Consider the following 20396-nt stretch of genomic DNA (forward strand, 5'->3'; position numbering starts at 1 on the left):
AAGTGAAGCAGAAAGCCCAGCGCACCCGCAGACCACACAGTGCTCCTTCCCTGAGGTAACGGGTGTGAAGAAAGGCCTGCAGGCCTGCCATGCTACAGCGGAGGGAGGTAACAGTCCTTGGGGGGAGGGGGGCTTCCCCAAAATACGTGTGCCCTGCCCCAGGCTGCTGATACCATCCACTTCCCATGCTGGGTGCGGGAGTCGAACCACTAGTAAACATCTGTGCCTGGCCCTGGAAGAGCAGAGAAGCCTGCCAAGGCCCAATGTCAGGGGCCTCCTTTGTGGCCAAGATTGGCCTGGGCTGCATCTTCCTGCTGTGAGCCAGTCACCTGAGCCCCAGTTTCTTTGCCCCCTTTTCTTAAAAAAAAATTGCTTAAAGATTTTATCTGTAGAGAGAGGGGTAAGGAGGGAGAAGGACAGGGAGGGAAACATGCATGTGCAAGAGACACGCATCATTGATCAGTTGCCTCTCACGTACCCCCTGCTGGGGACCTGGCCTGCAACCCAGGCATGTGTTCTGAGTGGGAATTACACTGGTGGCCCTTTGGTCTGCAGGCCGGTGCTCAATCCACTCAGCCAGATTTGCCCCCTTTGCTGCCATCCGTTGTGGTCTGGCACTTGGTACAGTAGGACAGTATAAATGGATAAGAGCTCAGGGACTGAGCTGACCACTGGCTCCAGCACTTAGCTGCCTCCTTGGCTTCGGGCAGATGACTCGTCCCCAGACCCCTGTGTCCCAGCTATAAAATGGGGGGTGTCAGACCCTGGCCAGTGGCTCGCCTGGAGTGTCATCCCATGCACTGAAAGGTTGTGGGCTCGATATCTGGTCAGGGCACGTATGGGAGGCCGCCAATGGATATTTCTCATACCGATGTTTCTCTCTCTATGATCAATAAATATCCTCTGGCGAGGACCGAGAGAAATGGGGGTATGAGAGCACCTACCTGCTGGTGTCGAGCCGAGGCATGAGGAACCTCGGGACCAGGCCTGGGCGTGGCGAGCGCCCGGCCAGTGATCTCTGATCTCCGATCTCCGTGCCGTGCTTCATGACCCCCAGGCTCCCTTCAGGACTGCATCACCGGGCTCGCTGAACCCTCCAAGCCACTGCTGAGGCTGGGCACCATCAGTCCCCACTCTGCAGCTTAGGAAATGGCTCTAGAGAAGGGAAGAGTCTCTACCAAGGTTATGAAGTCAAAAGTGGCAGGGCTGGCATTCAAACCAGATCTGACCCCAAGGAGTTCATGCTCAGCCTCCCAGTTTTAGAGTCAAGGGTCATTTAAATACAAAGATGACACTTCCGGCCAAGATGGAGGCGTAGGTAGACACACTGTGCCTCCTCGCACAACCAAAAGAAGGACAACAACTTAAAAACAAAAAATAACCAGAACTGATAAAAAATTGAACTGTATGGAAGTCCAACAACCAAGGATTAAAAGGGAAACATCCATCCAGACCGGTAGGAGGGGCAGAGACAGGCAGTCGAGGCAGAAAGGACCTGCAGCAAGGCTATGGCTAGCAGACCCAGCGAGGCGGCGGATTGCGGACCAGGTGGTCCCACATTCAAAAATAGTTAAGCCGGGAGAAACAACTGGGGAGTAAGACAGACTGCACAACCCAGGGCTGCTGCACATGGAAATAAAGCCTCAAACCACTGACTGAAAACGCCTGTGGGGGTTGAGGTGCTGGGAGAAACCCACAGGGTCCCAAAACATACACAAACCCACCCATCCAGGAATCAGCACCAGAACGGCCCAGTTTGCTAGTGGGAAGCAGGGGAAGTGATTGAAATCCAACAGAGAGTAGAGCAAGCACCATTGTTCCCTCTCAGACCCCGCCCCTGCATACAGCGTCACAACCCAGCGACATGGGTTGCCCTGCCCTGGTGAACACCTAAGGCCCCACCCCTCACTATATAACAGGCGGAGCAAGACAAACAAAAGAACAGATCAAAGCTCTGGAAAAATACAACTAAGCGACAAAGAGATAGCCAACCTATCAGATGCACAGTTCAAAGCACTGGTGATCAGGATGCTCACAGAATTGGTTGAATTTGTTTGCAAATTAGATGAAAAAATGAAGGCTACGCTTAGTGAAATAAAGGAAAATGTACAGGGAACCAATAGTGATGGAAAGGAAACTAGGACTCAAATCAACAATGTGGACCAGAAGGAAGAAAGAAACTTCCAACCAGAAAAGAATGAAAAAACAAGAATTCAAAAAAAATGAGGAGAGGCTTAGGAACCTCCAGGACATCTTTAAACATTCCAACATCCAAATTACAGGAGTACCAGAATGTGGGGGGGAGAGCAACAAGTGGAAAAGTTATTTGAACAAATAATAAAGGAGAACTTCCCCAATCTGGCAAAGGAAATAGACTTCCAGGAAGTCCAGGAAGCTCAGAGAGTCCCAAAGAAGTTGGACCCAAGGAGGAACACACCAAGGCACATCATAATTACATTACCCAAGATTAAAGATAAGGAGAGAATCCTAGAAGCAGCAAGAGAAAAGGAGATAGTTACCTACAATGGAGTTCCCATAAGGCTATCACCTGATTTCTCAGAAGAGACCTTACAGGCAAGAAGGGGCTGGAAAGAAGGATTCCAAGTCATGAAAGGCAAGGACCTACATCCCAGATTGCTCTATCCAGCAAAGCTTTCATTTAGAATGGAAGGGCAGATAAAATGTTTCCCAGATAAGGTCAAGTTAAAGGAGTTCATCATCACCAAGCCCTTATTATATGAAATTATTATATTTATATATAATATTACACATTATTATTTATTATTTATTATATAAACATGCAATGTGCAATATACCATATACATTATATATTATAATATATAAATATATATTATTATTATATTAAAGGTACTTATCTAAGAAAAAGATTAAAAATATGAACAGTAAAAAGGCAGCAAACTCACAGTTATTAACAACCACACCTAAAACAAAAACAAAACCAAACAACTAGAACAGGAACACAACCACAGAAATGGAGATCACATGGAGGGTTAGCAACAGGGGAGTGGGAGAGGGAGAGAGGGGGAAAAGGTACAGAGAATAAGTAGCATAGATGGTAGGTAGAAAATAGACAGGGAGGGCAAGAATAGTATGGGAAATGTAGAAATTAAAGAACTTATATGTACGACCCATGGACATGAACTAAACAAGGGGAATGTGGGTGGAAGAGGGTGTGCAGGGTGGAGGGGAGTGAAAGAGGGAAAATGGGACAACTATAATAGCATAATCAATAAACTATATTTAAAAACGATATAAATAAATAAATAAATAAATAAATAAATAAGACTCTGGGGAGACTAGAGATAAAGCCAGGAGAAAGGCTGGGGTCACCGAGGCGGGACCTGAGATAGGCGCCGCCCTCGAGCCGCCAGGAGACCTGTGGAGGTCTGGCCTCGAACTCAGGAGAAGACAGGCTTTGGTGACTCACAGAAGTGGGCTCCAGGCCCACCGCGACCACTCACTCAGCCCCAGGGGCTGCCTCTGCCATGCCACACCCTGCCCGACAGCCCTGGAGCTGGGACTGCATCTCTCTGGGCCTCAGTCTTGGGCGCCAAAGGAAGAGTAACAAGGATCCATAAAAGGACCACAAAAAAATGCCCACCTCAGAGGGCTACACCAACACCTTTTAGGCATCTCGTTTATTCTCACGCCGGCCGGGTTGAGTCCTCACGAGACCCACCTGTGCACGGTGGGCAAGGGGCCTGAGATCCCGAGGTCTGGTGGAGCAGGACAGAGGCCCAGGCAGGCGGAGCACCTGGCGTCACTCCTTGGAAGTGGCTGAGCTGGGTCTCAAAACACCAGATGGTTCGGGTCCCAGGGCCCGCACGTTTCTGCTGCCTCTCTTTTTCCCCTTGGGTCTTGTGTTTTGAAAGACGTTTACTCCCAGACAGGCTACAGTATTTTTTTAAAAGATTTTATTTATTTATTTTTATAGAGAGGGGAAGGGAGGGAGAAAGAGAAGGAGAGAAACATCAATGTGTGGTTACCTCTTGAGCGCCCCCTACTGGGGCCCTGGCCTGCAACCCAGGCATGTGTCCTGACTGGGAATCCAACCAGTGACCCTTTGGTTTGGGGGCTGGTGCTCAATCCACTGAGCCACACCAGCCAGGACCAGGCTACATTATTCAATGAGTGTGACTCCCCGCTCTCTTTGTAAACCAAAGACACAGAGGGGTGGCACTCAGAGCTTCTAATGGACACGGGGCAGCCACAGAGGAGAGCCAGCTCCACCCCGAAGCAAAGAGGGGCGGTGGGAATCACCTCCAGTTCAGGTCCACAGATCCGCGGTACCAGCCCAAAGCCTGTCCTGACAAGGTGACCAAATAGGGCACACCAGGAGGTGCCCAACCAGTGCCCAAGTGGGCAGAGTCCAAGTCTCCCTCACTTCCCAGAGAGTGGTGGTCCCATCTGTAGCGGGGGGGCTAGGGCCACTTCTAAGTGCCATTTCCAGTGTGACCAGCAGGTGGCGCAGTGACTACAGAAGTTGTCCCCAGTGTGACCTGCCAGATGGGTGGGTGTGTGTGTGTGTGTGTGTGTGTGTGTGTGTGAACTCCCGTGTGTGGGTCAGGCCCAGAGCTAGGAAGACCGAAATGAACCAAGGGTCCTTCGGGGAGACAGATGCATTTTGAGTGTGTCACGTCCTGACCCCGCAGCCCAGACCAGGGCTGGTGCCTCACGTGTGTTCTCACAGATCCTTGCACTGTGCTTTCTCTGTAACTGTCACAGCTTGTAATTCTGTCTTTTTGCTGCTTTTTGTAACACACATTTCTATGATTATTCAGCGGTCCCCCCAGCGCATCATGAGCGAGGGAGGGCCACGGCGGTGCCAGTCCCTGCTCTGTTCCCAGGGGCGCACGGCAGCCTTGGGCCCAGAGCAGGCTGGAGGGAACCTGTGTCGAATTCGTGAGTAAGAGGCTAAAGAAGGGACACACTGGAGGCCAGAGTCGGAGCTGCGACCACTACAGAAACCCTCCTCTCGGCTCACTTTCGTCCAGTCCTCAGGTCCTGGCTCAGCCACCCCCTCCTCCCAGAGGCCCTCCCTGATGTCCCTCCAGGCATCTCCCCCCATCCCCCAGTTGTGCCCACTTGACTGTGAGACCCAGGAAGGCAGGGCAGGGCTATCTTTGTCACAGCCATGTCCCCAGCACCACAGGGACAAGGCCTCCATAAGAGCCTGCTGAGCGAGCCAGCGAGAGTCTGGGCCAGGTGGGCTGTGGTGGGTGCCACCTCGGAGCCCAAACAGTGTCGGCGAGCGTGCCAGAGGGAGGAGTGAGGACATCTCGAGGGAGGAGGGGTTTGAGCAGGACCTTGCAGGGCCAGGGTGCCTTTGACAGATGGGAAGGGAAACTGTTCCAGGAAGCATGAGCTCACTAAGCGAAGAGGTGGAGACCCGAAAGGTCACGGGCTCATTGGGGAAACCTGGGTTGTCTGATGCGGCGGAGCAGAGCGAGTGGGAGTTGGCCCTTGGCCTCCAGGCCGTGGGAGCCCTTGAACTTGGCAAGCAAGGTCTGACTGCTCAGAACCTTCTAGGACAGGACCTTGGCAGCTAGTGGAGAGGATACACGGGCAGCAGGGTCAGGACACAACCAGGAGACGGGTTCCCAAACCAAGCCTGAGCGCCCGCGGGTGGGAGTTGTTTGAAACCCCGGACCCGGAAGGCGGCGTGGACATCCAGCGTGGACATCTTGGCCAGAGGTGGTGGGGGGTCCTTAGGATAGAGCCTGGGGTTGGGGGGTAAAAGCTGGCAGAAAACCAGCTTCAACATTCATCCCCTTCTCTCCTTAAGCCGCATCTGAAAAGCGGGCATGATAATAGCACCCACCTCAGGCCAGACTGCGGTGGGTGCAAGTGCGCTGGCCTTCAGTGAGTGCTTGGAGCAGGCCCGCCCTCAGGGGCAGCGCAGACACGAGGCAAGTGTCCCCGGGGGCAGGCAGGCCCCTGTCTCTTCTCCCCCCCTCTGCAGCCCCTCCTCCCCTCTCCTCCTCCACCTCCCTCCAAGGGTCCCTTCCCTCCAGGGGTCCCTCTGGGTGGGTTCGCACTGAGTCTGGGCCAGGCTTAGTGATGAAGACTGGACCCCACAGGAGGTTTCTTGTACCAAGTCAACTTTATTGTTAAGTTCAACCAGTGTGCTATTTCTACAAGCTCTCCATTTTTTCAGTATTACGGGTTTTTTTACTATTTTTTTAAAGATCTTATTTATTTACTTTTAGAGAGAGGGGAAGGGAGGGGGAAAGAGAGGGAGAGAAACATCAGTGTGCAAGAGATACATCAATCAGTTGCCTTTCTCACATCCCCAACCAGGGACCCGGCCCACAACCCAGGCATGTGCCCTGTGGTTCACAGGCCAGCGCTCAATCCACTGAGCCACACCAGCCAGGGCAGTATCACATGTTTTGGGTTTTTTTTTTTTACATTATTGTGTAAAACACCCATAACATAGAAGCTATCACTTTAACCATCTTAAAGTGCACACTTCAGAGACAGTCAGTCACTCACAGCGTTATGCAACCGTCACCGTCCAGAACAGCCTCGTCACCCCAGAAGGAGACCCCAAACTCAGTACGCAGTCCTCTCCATCTGCGTGTGACTCTCCCAGACACCCCGTGATCTCCTTCAGCCTGCCTGGAAACATGGAGACTAAAAAGCCCTGACGGTGGAGCAAAGCACCGAGTTCTTGTCGCACCGCGTCAGCCCAGGCAGCCGGAGCCAACGGTAGCAGCGCCGACCACAGCGGCAACACCAGCAAGGTTTCCCCTAGGCTCTGCCCGGGCCCTATGACACATTGCTTTTCAGGAGGAATTGTATCATCCTCAGCGCAACGCTGGAAGCGAAGCGCTCGGTTAGGGTTGCCCCTCTGAGCAAAAGGAAGCCGAGGAACAGAGGCAACGTCAGGGGCCCGACAGGTGAGCTGGACTCCGGAGATCAGCTCCCCCTCCGGCTGTGTGACCCGGGGCTGGTCACCTCTCTGGGCCTCCATTCCGGCCTCTGTGGAAAGGCTCCGCTAGCGCTAGTGGGCTGCAGTGAGAGGGTATACCTCACACGGAGGAGGACTCGCTGCCGGTAGCTGCCGTGGAAGGCTCTCACCTGCCTGCCCTGCCCTTCCCCAGGTTCAGATGGACTGGTTTCATCCAGGAGCAAGTGAGAAAGGGGAACTGGGGCCTGGCTGCGGGAGGCGCTTTCCCATCACCCCTCCCGTGGCTTTGGGCACATTTCCTTTCACGCCTTCCAGCTGCCTGGCTCCCTCCCAAGCCCCCTCCACCTGGGCCTCTGAGGGCAGGCAGGGGCTGGCAACCAGAAGGGGGAGAGGGTAAGGCTGAAAATCACCCAGCGGAGTCCAGGGTGGGGCAGAAACTGTTCTGTGTCCCCAGTACCTAGCGGAGTCAGTGCCCACTATTTCTTGAATGAATGAATGAATGAATGAATAAATAAAATCTTGGTGGGGGATCCAAGGACAGGTGCGGTCGGGCTGTGTCTGGAGGCGGCTATTTATTTGGGGACGGGCACAGGACTTAGGCCTGGGTTCTGGGGCCGTCCCCGGGATTCACCCCCTGACACCCATGCCCGCAGTGCAAGTCTTGTAACCACCAAGCCACACCCCGTTTCCTGGGTGCACACCCAGCAGCGTGCAGTGTGGCAGCTTCCCTTCCTCCGGCCTCTTCTGGGGGGCCAGAGCTCCCAGGGTTGAAGGGGATTCAGAGGCAAGGGGATGCCGGGAGTCCCTGGCTCCCATGGGGCAGAGAGAGGGGGCAGCTCTTGAAATGGCCAGGGAGAGAGCAGGCCCATCCCCCAGGGGGTTGGGACACACTGAAGGGGTGGGGGTCGGCGCAGGAGCACTGGCCCTCCCAGACCCGAGTGCACAGGAGCTCTGGGAGCTTTCCCACCTCCCAAATATTTAGACAGTGAGATGGATGGACGAGCCAGGGCCCAGCCAGGGCCCAGCCAGGCCAGCCAGGCCATCGGTTATTTTGAGAGAACTGTTCTTGTGCTCCAGCACAAACGTTCCCTCTCTCCCTCCCTCTCCTCCCGGAGCCTGGCATGGCCACCCGGGGTGCGGGGGGTGGGGGGAGAAATAGCAGCGGATCGCCCCCTGAAGGAAGGGTGTCAAGGTTCCGGCAGGCCAGGGCTCCAAGTTTCCTCACGCTGCTCATCCACCTGCCGCCATCAGCCTTGTCCCTGACTGTCTGGCTCCTGCTCCCGGAAGACAGGGCAGGAGGTCGTGGGAGAGTTTTAGCTGTCAGCAGGCTGCGGTGGACCCCACTGTGGATGGGGCTCCCACGGTGCCGCTAGAAGGCTGTGCCGGAGGCGGGCGTGCCCCTTGCGCCTTGCCCCAGGCTGACAAAGGCACCCAGCTCCCCTCCTTCCCCCCGAGGGTGGCGGGGGCCCTTGGGTCCTTCCTCCCTGAGGCAGGCTGGGCGAGGGGTGTTGGTGAGTGGCTGTGGGCAGGCCGGGGGCAGAGGCAGCAGAGCCAGAGCTTGAGGCGCTGGAAGACGGCCTTGCGGAAGAGGATGAAGACCCAGGGGTCCAGGATGGGGTTGAAGGCGTTGAAGCGGAAGGCGAGCAGGTCCCCCATCTCGCTGCTGTCCGGGGCGATGGCCTGTGTGAAGCCTCGGATCTGAGGGCAGGGGCAGGGTGTCAAGGAGTGCCCACCTCCCCACCCACCCTACCCTCATTCCCCTTCACCCACTTGGTGGCTGCAGGAGTAGGGAGGGGAGGCCTGGCAGAAGGGGAAGGAAACAAGATAAGATGAGAATGAAGAAAGAGTGCATCCGGAGAACAGAGGCCTGGGAGGGGCCATGTGGGGGCATCTGGGGCTGTGTCTGTCTGTCTGTCCACAGCTTCCAGCCCCTAAGTCATCCATGACCCCCTTCCAAAGTTTTGATGATTCTCAAATTGCTCCCAGCCTTGATTTTACAGAAAGAGAAACTTCGGCCCAGAGTACAGATGGGTGAGTGGGTGCCACAGTACCAGGGTCTGCCCTGCTTCAGTTCTGAAGAGGCAGAGCGGGCTCCTGGAGAAAAGGGGCGGGGCCAGGAGGGTCCGCGGGAAAATAGAGGGCGGGGCTGGGGGGCAGCCTGGATGTCTGGGGGGCAGCCTGGATGTCTGGGGGCAGGGGGCTCATAGTCTGGGACCACAGGAGCCTGAGGTCCGGACCCAGCTGTGCACCATCAGGGCTGAGAGACATCGCCCTTCCTGGGAAAGCATGGTGACAAGACAGGAACTTTGTCCTGTTTCTTGGTAAGTGCAGAGTGGGTGTGTAGGTCATTTTGAAGAGGATCTGAAAAAGGATTTGTCAACCACAGAGCAAGTGCCTGATGAACGGTGGATCCTAACGTGATTGAGGGGGAGGGGAGGACTGGGAGCGCATGTGACCTTGTGGGGGGACAGGGGAGGGTGTATTCCAGGGGTCGGGAGGAGTCCAAGGGGGCAGAGCCAATGAGCAGCGGCCTCTCTAGCAAGCCAGGGGTTGTGTGACAGTAGCCAAAGCCTCTGACTTCTTTGAGTCTCCGTTTCCCCTCTGTGTGAAGTAGACACACACGGGAGGACAGAGCTGGGCACTGGGCCTACCTCCACACACACACACACACACGGGCAGCAGGGGGCACTCACCGTGAGAGGCAGGGAGCACACGGCCATGATGCCGGTCATGAGGGCCAGCAGGATCAGGTAGTCCACCTCGTCCTCGCCCGCCCCGTGCCTCTGCTGGCGGTACATGCGGCAGAGGCTGAGGGTGACCGAGCCGTTGCACAGGACGATGGCAGCCACTAGCATGGCTACGAGGCTGGCGTAGGCCAGGGAGAAGACGCGGCCGCCCAGCTCGGCGGAGCGCAGGCGGATGAAGCACCAGCTTCCCGGGCAGTACTGCTGGTGCTGGCCCAGGCCCAGCAGGGGCAAGGAGCAGAAGAGGGTGCAGAAGGCGTAGACGGCGGGCAGCGCCAGGCGGGCGCAGCGCGGCGCGTCCAGCTGGGCGTAGAGGTAGGGGTGGGTGAGCGCCAGGCAGCGCTCCACGGCCATGGCGAAGAGGATGAGTGTGGAGGCCAGGCCGAAAAAGGTCATGGCAAAGGCGAAGGCATCACACAGCACCGGGTGGCCCCTGGCCAGGCCCAGCAGCGAGCTGTTGCGGGCGTAGGCCACGAACACCACAGGGCTCAGGAAGCACGTGCCCAGCAGGTCGGTGACGCCCAGCCCGGTGACCAGCACTGCGAAGGCGGACGGGCGAGACCGCCGCCGGGCCCCCAGGATGCCCAGTGCCAGACCGTTGCCCACCACGCCAGCCACGAACATCAGCGTGCTGGTGGCGGGGCCCACCGAGTCCTGCACGTATGTGAGGTTCCTGCAGGAGTCCGCCATCCCGGTCTAGACTGGAGGGGCCCCAAGGGTGCGCAGGAGCGGCGAGAAGGAGCCGGTGCAGCCACTCAGGAATCCTCCACCAGCCGGGTCCCCATGGTCCTCCCCGCAGCCGGTGTCTCCCAGCCAACCCACGGTTCTCCCTGTGTGTCCAGCCCTCTCTCTGCGCTTCTCTCTCTCCCCCTACTTGTTTCCTCCTCTGTTTCCTCTTTTCCTCTCCTCTTCCCTAGTTCCTTCCCTCTGTCTCTACTGTCTCTGTCTGTCCCCTCCCTCGCCCAACCCCTCTGCCTCGCCCTCCTCCCTCCACCCCCGCCCCCGAGCTCTCTATGCCCTTCCCTGCCTGTCTGATGCGCTGCTGCCCCTCCTGCCCCTCCTCACTGCGCCCCGGCCACCTCTCACCCTCACTCCTGTGCCCTCTCCAGGGTCTGGACTCGCTGTCTGAGGTCTCTCTGTGTGTCAGCTTCTTCCCGCTTCCCTCCCCCCTCCCTCCCTCCTCATCTCGCCTGCTCGCCCCAGCTTTTTCATTTCCTCTCTCTGCCCCGCCTTCCCTCCCCCTGCTTTCTCCAGAGGCCCCCTTGGCTACCTCCCGCCTTCCCTGGCACTCTCCCCCTGCCCAGCGCATCTGTCTCCCGCCTTGCCTCCGCCCTTCTCTCATGGTCCCCATCTCTGAGCCACCTGCCACCTCCCCGCACACAGGTCCACCCTCCTCCCTGCACTGCGTGTCCCAGTGGCCCGGGTGGGGGTCACTGAGTCACCACGCGAGGACTTTGGAGCTCACCAGTGGGCAGCGGACGGACCCTGAGGAGCGCAGCTGACCAGTCTGCAGGCTGGCTGGGGGTGGCCCCAGGGATCTATTCTGGGCTCCAGGCTCCGGGGTTAGGACATTGCCTGGGGATTGAGAAATGACCAGGAAATTCCTCCCCGATGCAGTGTTTTCCAAGCACCACTGAGATTCCTGTTCCCTGGACAGGACTCACTCCTTCCAGAGGGCCGGGCCCCGAGGAGGCTGGGCCAGAGGGAAGAGTGCCATCTCGGAGGCCGGCCCCAGGCTCCACTCGAACTCAGAGCCCTGGGAATAGAGGGGCCTCCTTCCCTCTCACTTCTCACTCCAGCTCTCCCAGGCCTCAGGCCAAGCTCTGGCAACCTTGACCTCCAGGAATAATATTTTAGCCTCAGACAGCTGTCCAGGGCTCCAACATCACGGTCACATTGCTTTCTCCCGCCCCTCCGCAGGCGCACCCCAGCTGCCGCCAGCCCGGGCCAGCGTGGTGCACCCGTGGGTGCCACGGGTCCTGTTCCCATGGAGCCCACGGTGCCCATGCAGCCTCCCCATCCACAAGGGCCAGACGGGACCTGGGAGACCCTCTCAGACAGCCCTTGTCCTGCAGGAAGGCAGTTTCAGTGTAGACACTGCAAACTCAGGCTCTCTCGCCTTTATGTCTTGAGTTTCTGTCCCAATTCAACTGCCTCCTTGCTTTTTGATGGCCCTGGGCAAGGATGGAAGCCAGTGTGCCTCAGTTGCCTCATCTGTACAGTGGGGCCACAGCAGTTCCACGGGCCCAGTGGCGGACCTTGGCCGGCGGCCCATCCCAGAGCCCTCTGTAATGCAGAGAGAGCCTGTGCGACGTGCCGTGTCCAAGCCAAGGATCCAGGCTCCCGACTCCAAGGGCCGCGGACTTCCCTCTCTGTCCCCATGCCCCCCATGCCCCCATAACCACAACTCCCTCACCCAGCTCCCTATCTCCATGCCCAGCTGGCAGCCCCAGCTTCCAGCAGGATGGATGCCCCAACTCCAGCCGCACCAAGGCCCCCAAGGGTGACCACACAGCGCTACTCTTGGGGTGCCCGTGGGTGCCAGCCTCAGCCCTCTCAGCCATGCAGCCCCTCCCCGAGCACGCCCTGCACTCACCAGATGGACCAGAGGGACCGAGGGAAGTTGTATCATATTAATGAAGGATGACGCCTGGCAGGCTAGCATCCTGTCTCTGCATCTGGGGAGTTGCAGGGCGGCGGGGTGGGGGTGCTCTGGTTCCTGGAGCCTCCTCCTCTCACTGGCTTCCTGTCCCCACCAGGGACTCGGGAAGTCCCCTCTGCTCTCCTGCCCAGTGGCACCTGAGACAAGCCTCTGCCCTCCTCCAGGCCTCAGTTTCCCCATCTGCGCCAACAGGGGCCCCAGAGCCCTGGCAACCCTGGCATCAGTCCTGTGCCTGGGGTGCAGGTGGGGGTGGCTGTGGTGTAACTCATCCCTAGTGAGGAGACTAAGGGTCCCCAGGGGGTCTGTGCCAGTGCCGGACCCAGCTCCCGGGGCCCCAGGGCCTCCCACCCTACTGTGGCCCCAGCCAGGCCCACAAAGGGTTGCTCTTTCACCCAAGTGCCTTGGGGTAAGAGGTCACCCTGCTGGCCAAGTTGGGGGTTGGGGGGGTGGTTTCCAGAGCAGAGGGTGGGGGACTGTGGGGAGGAACTGCTCCGGGTAGATGAGTCAGCGGCTCTCCCCACCCGCCACCCACTGCGAGGAGCAGGGGCCTCCCTCAGAGGGGTCCAGGGAGTGGGGCAGCGGGCAGGAGGAGGGCAGCAGGGATGGCTGGAAATGGGCACACAGGACAGGGAGGGGAGGGAGATGGGTGCCCAGAGGGGCATGCTAGGGCCTGTGGGTACAGGAGGTGAGTGGCATGTGTGGGCGGGCATCATTTTCTGCAAGGCCTCTCTGTGCGTCTCCGTGTGTTTCTGCGTCTTCCTCGAGGCGCGTGTGTTCCTCTGTGGCGGGGTGCGCACGTGTTCGTACAAGCCGCGTGGTGCGGGGGAAAGGAGTGGGTTTGGAAACTCACGCCCGCCACTGGCCAGTCTCAGCGCCACTCTGGAAAACGCCTCCCCCTAGCCGAGCCTCAGTGCCTTCACCCAATGCCTGCCTGCCCCCGTCAGGTGTGGTGTGGCGATGAGACTCGGGCTTTACCCTCCCCACCTCCGACAGCTGCTGCTCTAGTGGTTCACTCCACAAACCCTCACCTGCTCCCTGTGTGCCTGGGGCTGGGGGTGCAGAGAGGCTCAGAGGGCGCCGTCCGAGGGGGCGGGCTCCCCCATGGCCTGCGGCAAGTGATGGGAGAGGAAGGTTAGAGCCAGAGCCCGGGCTGGCAGGCCCTCAGCTGAGTCACTCCATGCCCAGCTGGGACTCGCATCGGCCTGGGTTTCTTTGGGGGGACAAGCGCCAGGCAGGCCCGGAAATGGGGCCGCAACGGGGCCTCTCCCACGCCTGCTGGCCAGAGCCTCCGGCTGCCCGCCCTGGCCAGCATCTGGGCGTGTTGCTGCTCCCGGCTTCCCCTGCGCCCGACCCTCTCCCGACTCCCTGGTTTTCACGCTCTGTCCGCCCACCTGTACCTTCTCACTTCAGTGAGAAGCTGCCGAGAAGCTGCCATGTGTCCATCCTGACCTGTCCATCTGTGGCAGGTCCCCGCACCTACAGCCAGAGGGTTTTTTCTCAGCCCCCACCCCCTCTCCACCCCAAATGTGTCCTTGCGTGTCAAATGCGTCAAATGCGTCTCTCTGCTTCTTGGCCCCACTCCGGCAGCTTCTGCTCTGTGGCCCTGCCCTTCTTTGCCTGGCCTGTGCCCCTCACCTGGGATACCCTCACTCTGTTCTTCAGCACCTCCCCCCCACACACACACACACACAACTCCTCCAGCCCCTCCAGAGATCATCTGTTGGTCCCACTCCAGCCTCAAGCCCCAAATGGCCAGGTGACGTCACCTCCCTGTGCCTGTTCGCCGTGTCTGTAAAATGACGATGCCCAGAGCCCTTTTGGGAGCTATCAGAGAATGGAGTGGGCTGGGGCACTGAAACAGGACTCCCAGGGAGCGGTGGCCTCGGAGCACAGCACGAAAGGCGGGTGGCACCATGCGGTATGGGAGGCTCCTCAGCCTGGGAGCAGCTGCCAACAGCCCTCAGGCCTGGGAGCGAGTGGGCGGGTGCTTCTGAGAACCAGTACTTCCCCAAGTGTTCACCTCTCTGCCCCCTGGCCAGGCATTGACCCCAGGGCTGACCTCACAGCTGGGGGTGGCCGGAAAGAGCAGCCGGGGACCAGAGCTGGTGCTGAAGCCTCCTTCCCACCTAACGAGATTATCTGGGTTAGCAGGGAGGCTGGTCACTGGGAAGCCGCCCCGTATCTCTGGCTTCTGCTCCCTCCCAGCCTCAGTCCTGACCAGCATCTGGGCCCAGGCTCACCCACCTCCCCTCCTCCTGTCCCTTCTTGCTCCAGGTGGACTTGTCTCCACTTTCCCACCCCACGTCAGCCAGCCCTGCATGCTTCTCCTCAGCTCCCCTGCCCCAAGACCATGAATTCAAAGGAGGAAGCTCCTAGATCCCAGGGCTGAGAAGGTTAGACCCCAACAGCCCAGGTTCAGGAAATCCTTACACTCCTGAAGTGCCAGGCAAGGGGTCAGGACCCCAGAATCCTGACCCCACCAGATGGAAGGACCCCAGATGCCAGCCCTCCAGAGCTCTGAGATTCTAGATTCCTCTGCATTTCCGGTTCTAAGATGCAAGGATGCTAGACCTGAGAAATTCTGGGATTCTCTGGCAACTAACCCCCGCCCCCCAGAGCACCCGTGGCTCTCTGTGTCCCATCTCCCCTGGTAGAGTGGCCAGTTACTCAGGCTGTGAAAGAATTCACAAAGAGAAGACAGTGCAGAGAGTATAGTTTTTATTCACTCTTCAAGAAAGGAGAGGGGTGTGGCGTGCAGAGATGCACCAGCACTGAGGGGTGGGGGCTTTGAGCTTTTATTGGATTGTATTTGGATTTAAAAAGGGTGGGGGTGCAGTTGTGTGGCCCCTGGGCAGTTGCGGGTGCAGTTTGTTCCAATGTTATCTTCTGCCGGTGGCTGTAGGGAGTGGTTAGTCACGTTCTATTCTTGCTTTCCAGTCATTTCCAGTCCCTGGGGACATACGCTCAGAAAAGTAAAATGACAGTCATATTTGACAAGGTCACAGGCCTGCTCAGCCAGTGGTGCTCAGCCACTGTGAGCAAACGAGGCTGGCTCTGTCCTTTCATTCTCCCCACCCCCCCACCCCCTGTCTGGTTTTACAATGGATTTATTTTTAATGATCTGGCTCAGTTTTGATTTTGGGGAGCAGGGACGAAGGTCTCTTCTTCTGTAACTACTTCAGGCAGGCTAGGAGGTAGAATTGTCCCTGCCTATGGGTTCAGGTGTGGGTCATCAAAAAACTAGGATTTGCCCTAGCAGGTGTAGCTCAGTGGATTGAGCATGGGCTTTGAACCAAATGGTTGCTGGTTCGATTCCCAGTCAGGGCACATGCCTGGGTTGCAGGCCAGGCCCCCATTGGGAACCATGTGAGAGGCAACACACATTGATGTTTCTCTCCCTCTCTTTCTCCCTCCCTTCCCTTCTCTCTAAAAATAAATAAATAAAACCTTTTTAAATTTTTTAGGAAAAACTAGGACTCAGTCAGTTCATTAGCAACAATTGGACATTGTGATTTCCACTGAAACACAATTTCTCTCCCTAAAATCATCCACATTTTATCAAAGAGACTGAAGATAAGTCCAGTTTCCACGTGGCCTGATTATTTGCATGGACACAATGAGAATAGTGACTGATCAGAGAGTCTCTTTCAAATCTGCTGTGCTGGGATTTCACAGGAACCTCAGTCTGAACTTGACTCAGCCCTTCAAGGCACAGAAATCCAGTGACACAGTTGCCATATTGATGGGGGACTTGAAAGTTGGAGAATTTTAGTTTAAGTAATAGCTAATAAGCTTAGTAATCAATGCATGTAAAAGCTATTGTTCTAGGGCCCTGGCTGGGGTAGCTCAGTGGATTGGCCTGCAAACCAAAGGGTCTCTGGTTCAATCCCCAGTCAGAACACATGCCTGGGTTTCGGGTCAGGTCCCCACTGGGAACCATGTGAGAGGCAACCGCACATTGATGTTTCTCTCCCTCTTTTTCTCCCTCCCTTCCCCTCTCTCTAAAAATTAATAAATGGAATCTTAAAAAAAAAAACAAAAAACTATTGTTCCAGGAACTGAAGGTGTGACCCGTCCTGACTCCAGGAGACCAGAAGCAGTTCCAACTTTGTGCCTTGGAAGGGATTGCGAGCTGTCAGGATGGGAGCTGAGCCACTGTGCTCCAGGGTGAGATGACCCAGGGCGAGAATGCTGCAGTTTTTTAAATCCAATTAACTTTCCGTGAATTCCAAACCCCTTACCTACACTTTGTCTGCCTTATAAAAGGGGCCGCTTTAAAATGGAATTTAAGACGATCCGTTCGGGTATAAACCCATCAACTTCTCAGATTGCCGGATCTGAATAAAGCGCTCACACAGATTCAGTCCCGGTCTCTGCTTATTGGGTCTGGTGGTGTCACGCAACATGAATGCCAGCTTTTCCGGTTTCATATTCTGACAACTCCATTCAGGGACAGGTATTGGGACTCTCCAGTAAGTCGGGGTAGTGGCAGGGGGTCCCATTGGCTGCCTGAACTGGGGGGCCCCGGGGCGTGGATTTGAAGATTCCGGCAGCTGCCAAGTGATTTCACTCGGGGATTCTCCTCCTCCGACTCAGCACTTCCCGCCATTTTCACATTTGATCGAATCATCGCACTTTCCGGTTCAGGTTTAAATCCTGGGTCACACTTAGATGGTCGGGATGTAAGGTACAGTGTGGTTTACAGGGCTCTGTCTGGTAAAAAGCTGTCTTCAGGTTTGGGAAACAGCCCTTTGGGGTAAGTTTTGGCTGGTAGGTTGGCCTGTGCTGATAAACCTACGACTAAAAAGAAAGTGGTTTTTTATTGTAACGTAGTTCAGCTTATGTACTGTATAATCTAGACTCAGGAGAGCTATTGCCACTGAATGGGTCTTTAAATCACTGTATTATACTATAACTAGAGTGGTTTTGTCAGAGATTGGGAAAGTGGGACATAATGCCTTATCCAGAAACTTTCATGAGTTTACATAATCAGGATGCAGCATTAAAAGGAAGTAGATTAATGGTCCAGAGAAAAGGGCATTTGCCTGTGAGAGACAGCAGGAGCTCCGCAGAGCGGGCCCAGGGAGGTCTGAGTATTATGGCTGCCGCGAGCATGGTCAAGGTTCCCACGGCCCCTCCAGCCCTGCGGAGGGGAGGTCTTCCTCCTTACTCAGCTGAGGAAACTGGGAAAAGTGAGCCTGAACTGGCCTCACCATCTGGAACCCATCAGGGAATCAAATTTGGTGGAGGATGAGCCCCCACTGGGGCCAGGCAATACCCTTTGGGAAAACTTGCAGTGGGAGTAGGGCCACAGGGCCAGCCTGCTGGAGTGCGGGCACAGCCTTCGTTTCTACATCAGATCGGTTAAACCAGAAAAACTCTGAAAGGACCAGAGTGTATCCCTTTAGAGTGGACGAAGGGGTGCACCAGGCTTGTGAGTCCCTGAAGGCGCACTGGCTTCTGCACCGGCCTTGGGGCTCCCAAGCCCACGGACGGCCTCTCAGTTATACATTTATGAAAGGCAGGGCGTTGCCCCAGGTGTCCTCACCCAAATGCTTAGTGACAGTTTCTGCCTGTCACATGCTTGTCAAAGAAACTAGATCACACTGTCCAGGAGTGGCCAGCCTGCTTGAGAGCTGTGAGAGCCACCTGTGAGCTGTTACAGGCAGCTGGAAGGTTTTCCTTGGAACAGCCTATCACCACTGAAGCACCCCAGCCAGTGCTGAGCCTGCTGGAGCAAGAGGGAAACGTGTGGCTCGCTGCTGGAAGAAGGGGAAGGTACCGAGCTGTTCTTCTCTACCATCCCAACAGCTCCTGCAAAACTATAAGTAAGTTAAATCCTGCCTCTCTTCTCCCAGAGTCTGACTCGGCTGCACTAATACAAGACTGTGCTGAGATAACTAATGAAGTGTATTCTAGCAAAATTGACTTACAGGACCATCGTTTAGAAGAAGCAGACTGGACTCTCTATATAGATTAAAGCAGTTACATGGACAACGGAAGCAGAAAGGCTGGGTATGCAGTTGTGACTCTTGAAGGAGTAGTGGAGGCCAAGGTCTTGTCTTCAGGAACCTCTGCTCAGAAACCTGAACTGATGGCCCTGATGAGGGCGCTGGATTGTTGCAGGAAAAGAGAGTGGATGTGTATACCAACTCAAGGTGAGCTTTCCTGATTTTGCATGCACATGGTTTCATCTGGGAAGAAAAAAACTGTTAACCTCCAAATAAAAAGGAGATTAAGCATGCAGCAGAAATTTTAAAATTACTAAAGGCTGCTCAGGTACCTTTACATGTGGCAGTTGCACACTGCCCAGGGCATCAGAAAGAGGACACTGATGTGGCTGGAGGAAGCAATCTGGCTGAATGGGCAGCAAAAGCGGCTGCTAAAGGAATGTTTATAATGCCCTCGGTACCTGTTCTGGGCTTGTCACAGTTTGACCCTGAGTATTTGACTGCAGACTTAGAGAAAGCTGAGAGCTGGGGTTTTGATGAAGAAGGAGCTGATAGTGGATGGAGAAAGAGTAAGTAAGGAACTATACTGTTTTCCTGAACAGTTAGCAGAGCCCGTCATGAAGCATTTGCGTGAGGCCACACACTATGGAAGAGACTCATTAACCACATATGTCAAACTGTGGCTCACAGGTCCTGGAATTTCTAGAGCCGTAAGAAAAGTAATCGCTAGATGTGTTGTGTGCCGGAAGAACAACCCCAAGACAGATCTCCATCAAAGGAGAAAAAGAGAGCAATACCAAGGACAGTGTCCACTTAAGAACTGGCAAATAGCCCTGGCTGGTGTAGCTCAATGGATTGAGCGCGGGCTGGGAACCAAAGTGTCCCAGGTTCGATTCCCAGCCAGGGTACATGTCTGGGTTGCAGGCCACGGCCCCCAGCAACCGCACATTGATATCTCTCTCTCTCTCTCTCTTTCTCCCTCCCTTCCCTCTCTAAAAATAAATAAATAAAATCTTAAAAAAAAAAAAAAAGAACTGGCAAATAGACTTTACTCAGATGCCAAGGGTCTGAGAGTGGAAATAGTTGTTAGCTTTTGTTGACATCTTTTTCAGGGTGGGTAGAAGCTTATCCTACTAGAATGGAGAAATCCCTGGAGGCAGTGAAAGCTTTACTAAAGGAAATAATCCCTCACTTTGGCCTCCCTGGCAGCATGCAGAGTGATAATGGACCCACTTTTGTTTCCGAAATCACACAAAAGATTAGTCAATTTTAGGTATCAAGTGGAGACTCCACACAGCATGGAGACCTCAGGCTTCTGGGAAGGAGAGAAGGTGAATCACACCTTGAAGAAAAATATAGCCAAGCAGTGTCAAAAAACTCATCTCCATCGGGATCAAGCTTTGTCTATTGCCCTGCTCAGGATGAGGGTGGCTCCTCGAAGTGGGATTCAGGTGAGTTCCGATAAAACTGTGCACAGGCGACCATTTCAGGCTACGATTGGGGTGGGAGATATATACACAGGTCAAGAAATAAAGGTAAAGAAATACGTACAATAGTTAAGTCAGAGCTTAGCTGTAATTAATGGCCTTGCTTGTATTTGCCAGGTTTGCCAGAGGCCTTCGAAGACAAGGTGCTGCTCAAGGGCTGGGAGATGACACCTCCAGGAAGCCAACTAGGAGAGAAGTGGATTGGACCTTCGGACGTACTCCTCACCACCCCGACCCCACAGGGTGGTGGTGAAATTGGCAGGAATAAAACCTTGGATTCATCATGCCCGAGTAAAGAAAGCATTAGCCCTGGTGAGTGTAGCTCAGTCGATTGCCTGCTGGCCTGTGAACCAAAGGGTCACTGGTTCGGTTCCCAGTCAGGGCACATGCCTGGGTTGTGGGCCGGGTCCCCAGTAGGGGGCACACGAGGGGCAACCACACATTGATGTTTCTCTTCCTCTCCTTTTCCCTTCCTTCCTTTCTCTCTAAAAATGACTAAATAAAATCTTTTTTAAAAACCAACCAATAAATGCATAAGTAAGTGGAACAATAAATCAATGTTTCTCTCCCTCCCTTCCTCTCTCTCTAAAATCAATCAATAAAAATATTTTTAAAAAA

General features: G+C 55.5%; 1 protein-coding gene across 1 annotated transcript; it reads right to left on the reverse strand.

Annotated features, from left to right (window-relative positions):
* Window positions 1-6324: 6324 nt before the first annotated feature.
* On the reverse strand, window positions 6325-10621 carry PTGIR (prostaglandin I2 receptor). The gene is made up of 2 exons (XM_045845298.1): window positions 9628-10621; window positions 6325-8632 (listed from the first exon to the last, which is right to left on the reverse strand). The coding sequence occupies exons 1-2, from the start codon at window positions 10366-10368 to the stop codon at window positions 8255-8257; spliced, it is 1119 nt and encodes a 372-aa protein (XP_045701254.1). The 5' UTR covers window positions 10369-10621; the 3' UTR covers window positions 6325-8254.
* Window positions 10622-20396: the final 9775 nt, after the last annotated feature.

Source organism: Phyllostomus hastatus, unplaced genomic scaffold (assembly GCF_019186645.2).
Source record: "Phyllostomus hastatus isolate PE091 unplaced genomic scaffold, TTU_PhHast_1.1 phas_contig_468, whole genome shotgun sequence".
Lineage (NCBI taxonomy): Eukaryota > Metazoa > Chordata > Mammalia > Chiroptera > Phyllostomidae > Phyllostomus > Phyllostomus hastatus.

Coding starts and splice junctions, on each gene's coding strand:
- PTGIR (XM_045845298.1), bottom strand. CDS start 10,368: ATGGCGGACTCCTGCAGGAACCTCACATACGTGCAGGACTCGGTGGGC. Junction 8,633..9,627: donor TGTGCTCCCTGCCTCTCACG/GTGAGTGCCCCC, acceptor CCCTGCCCTCAG/ATCCGAGGCTTCACACAGGC.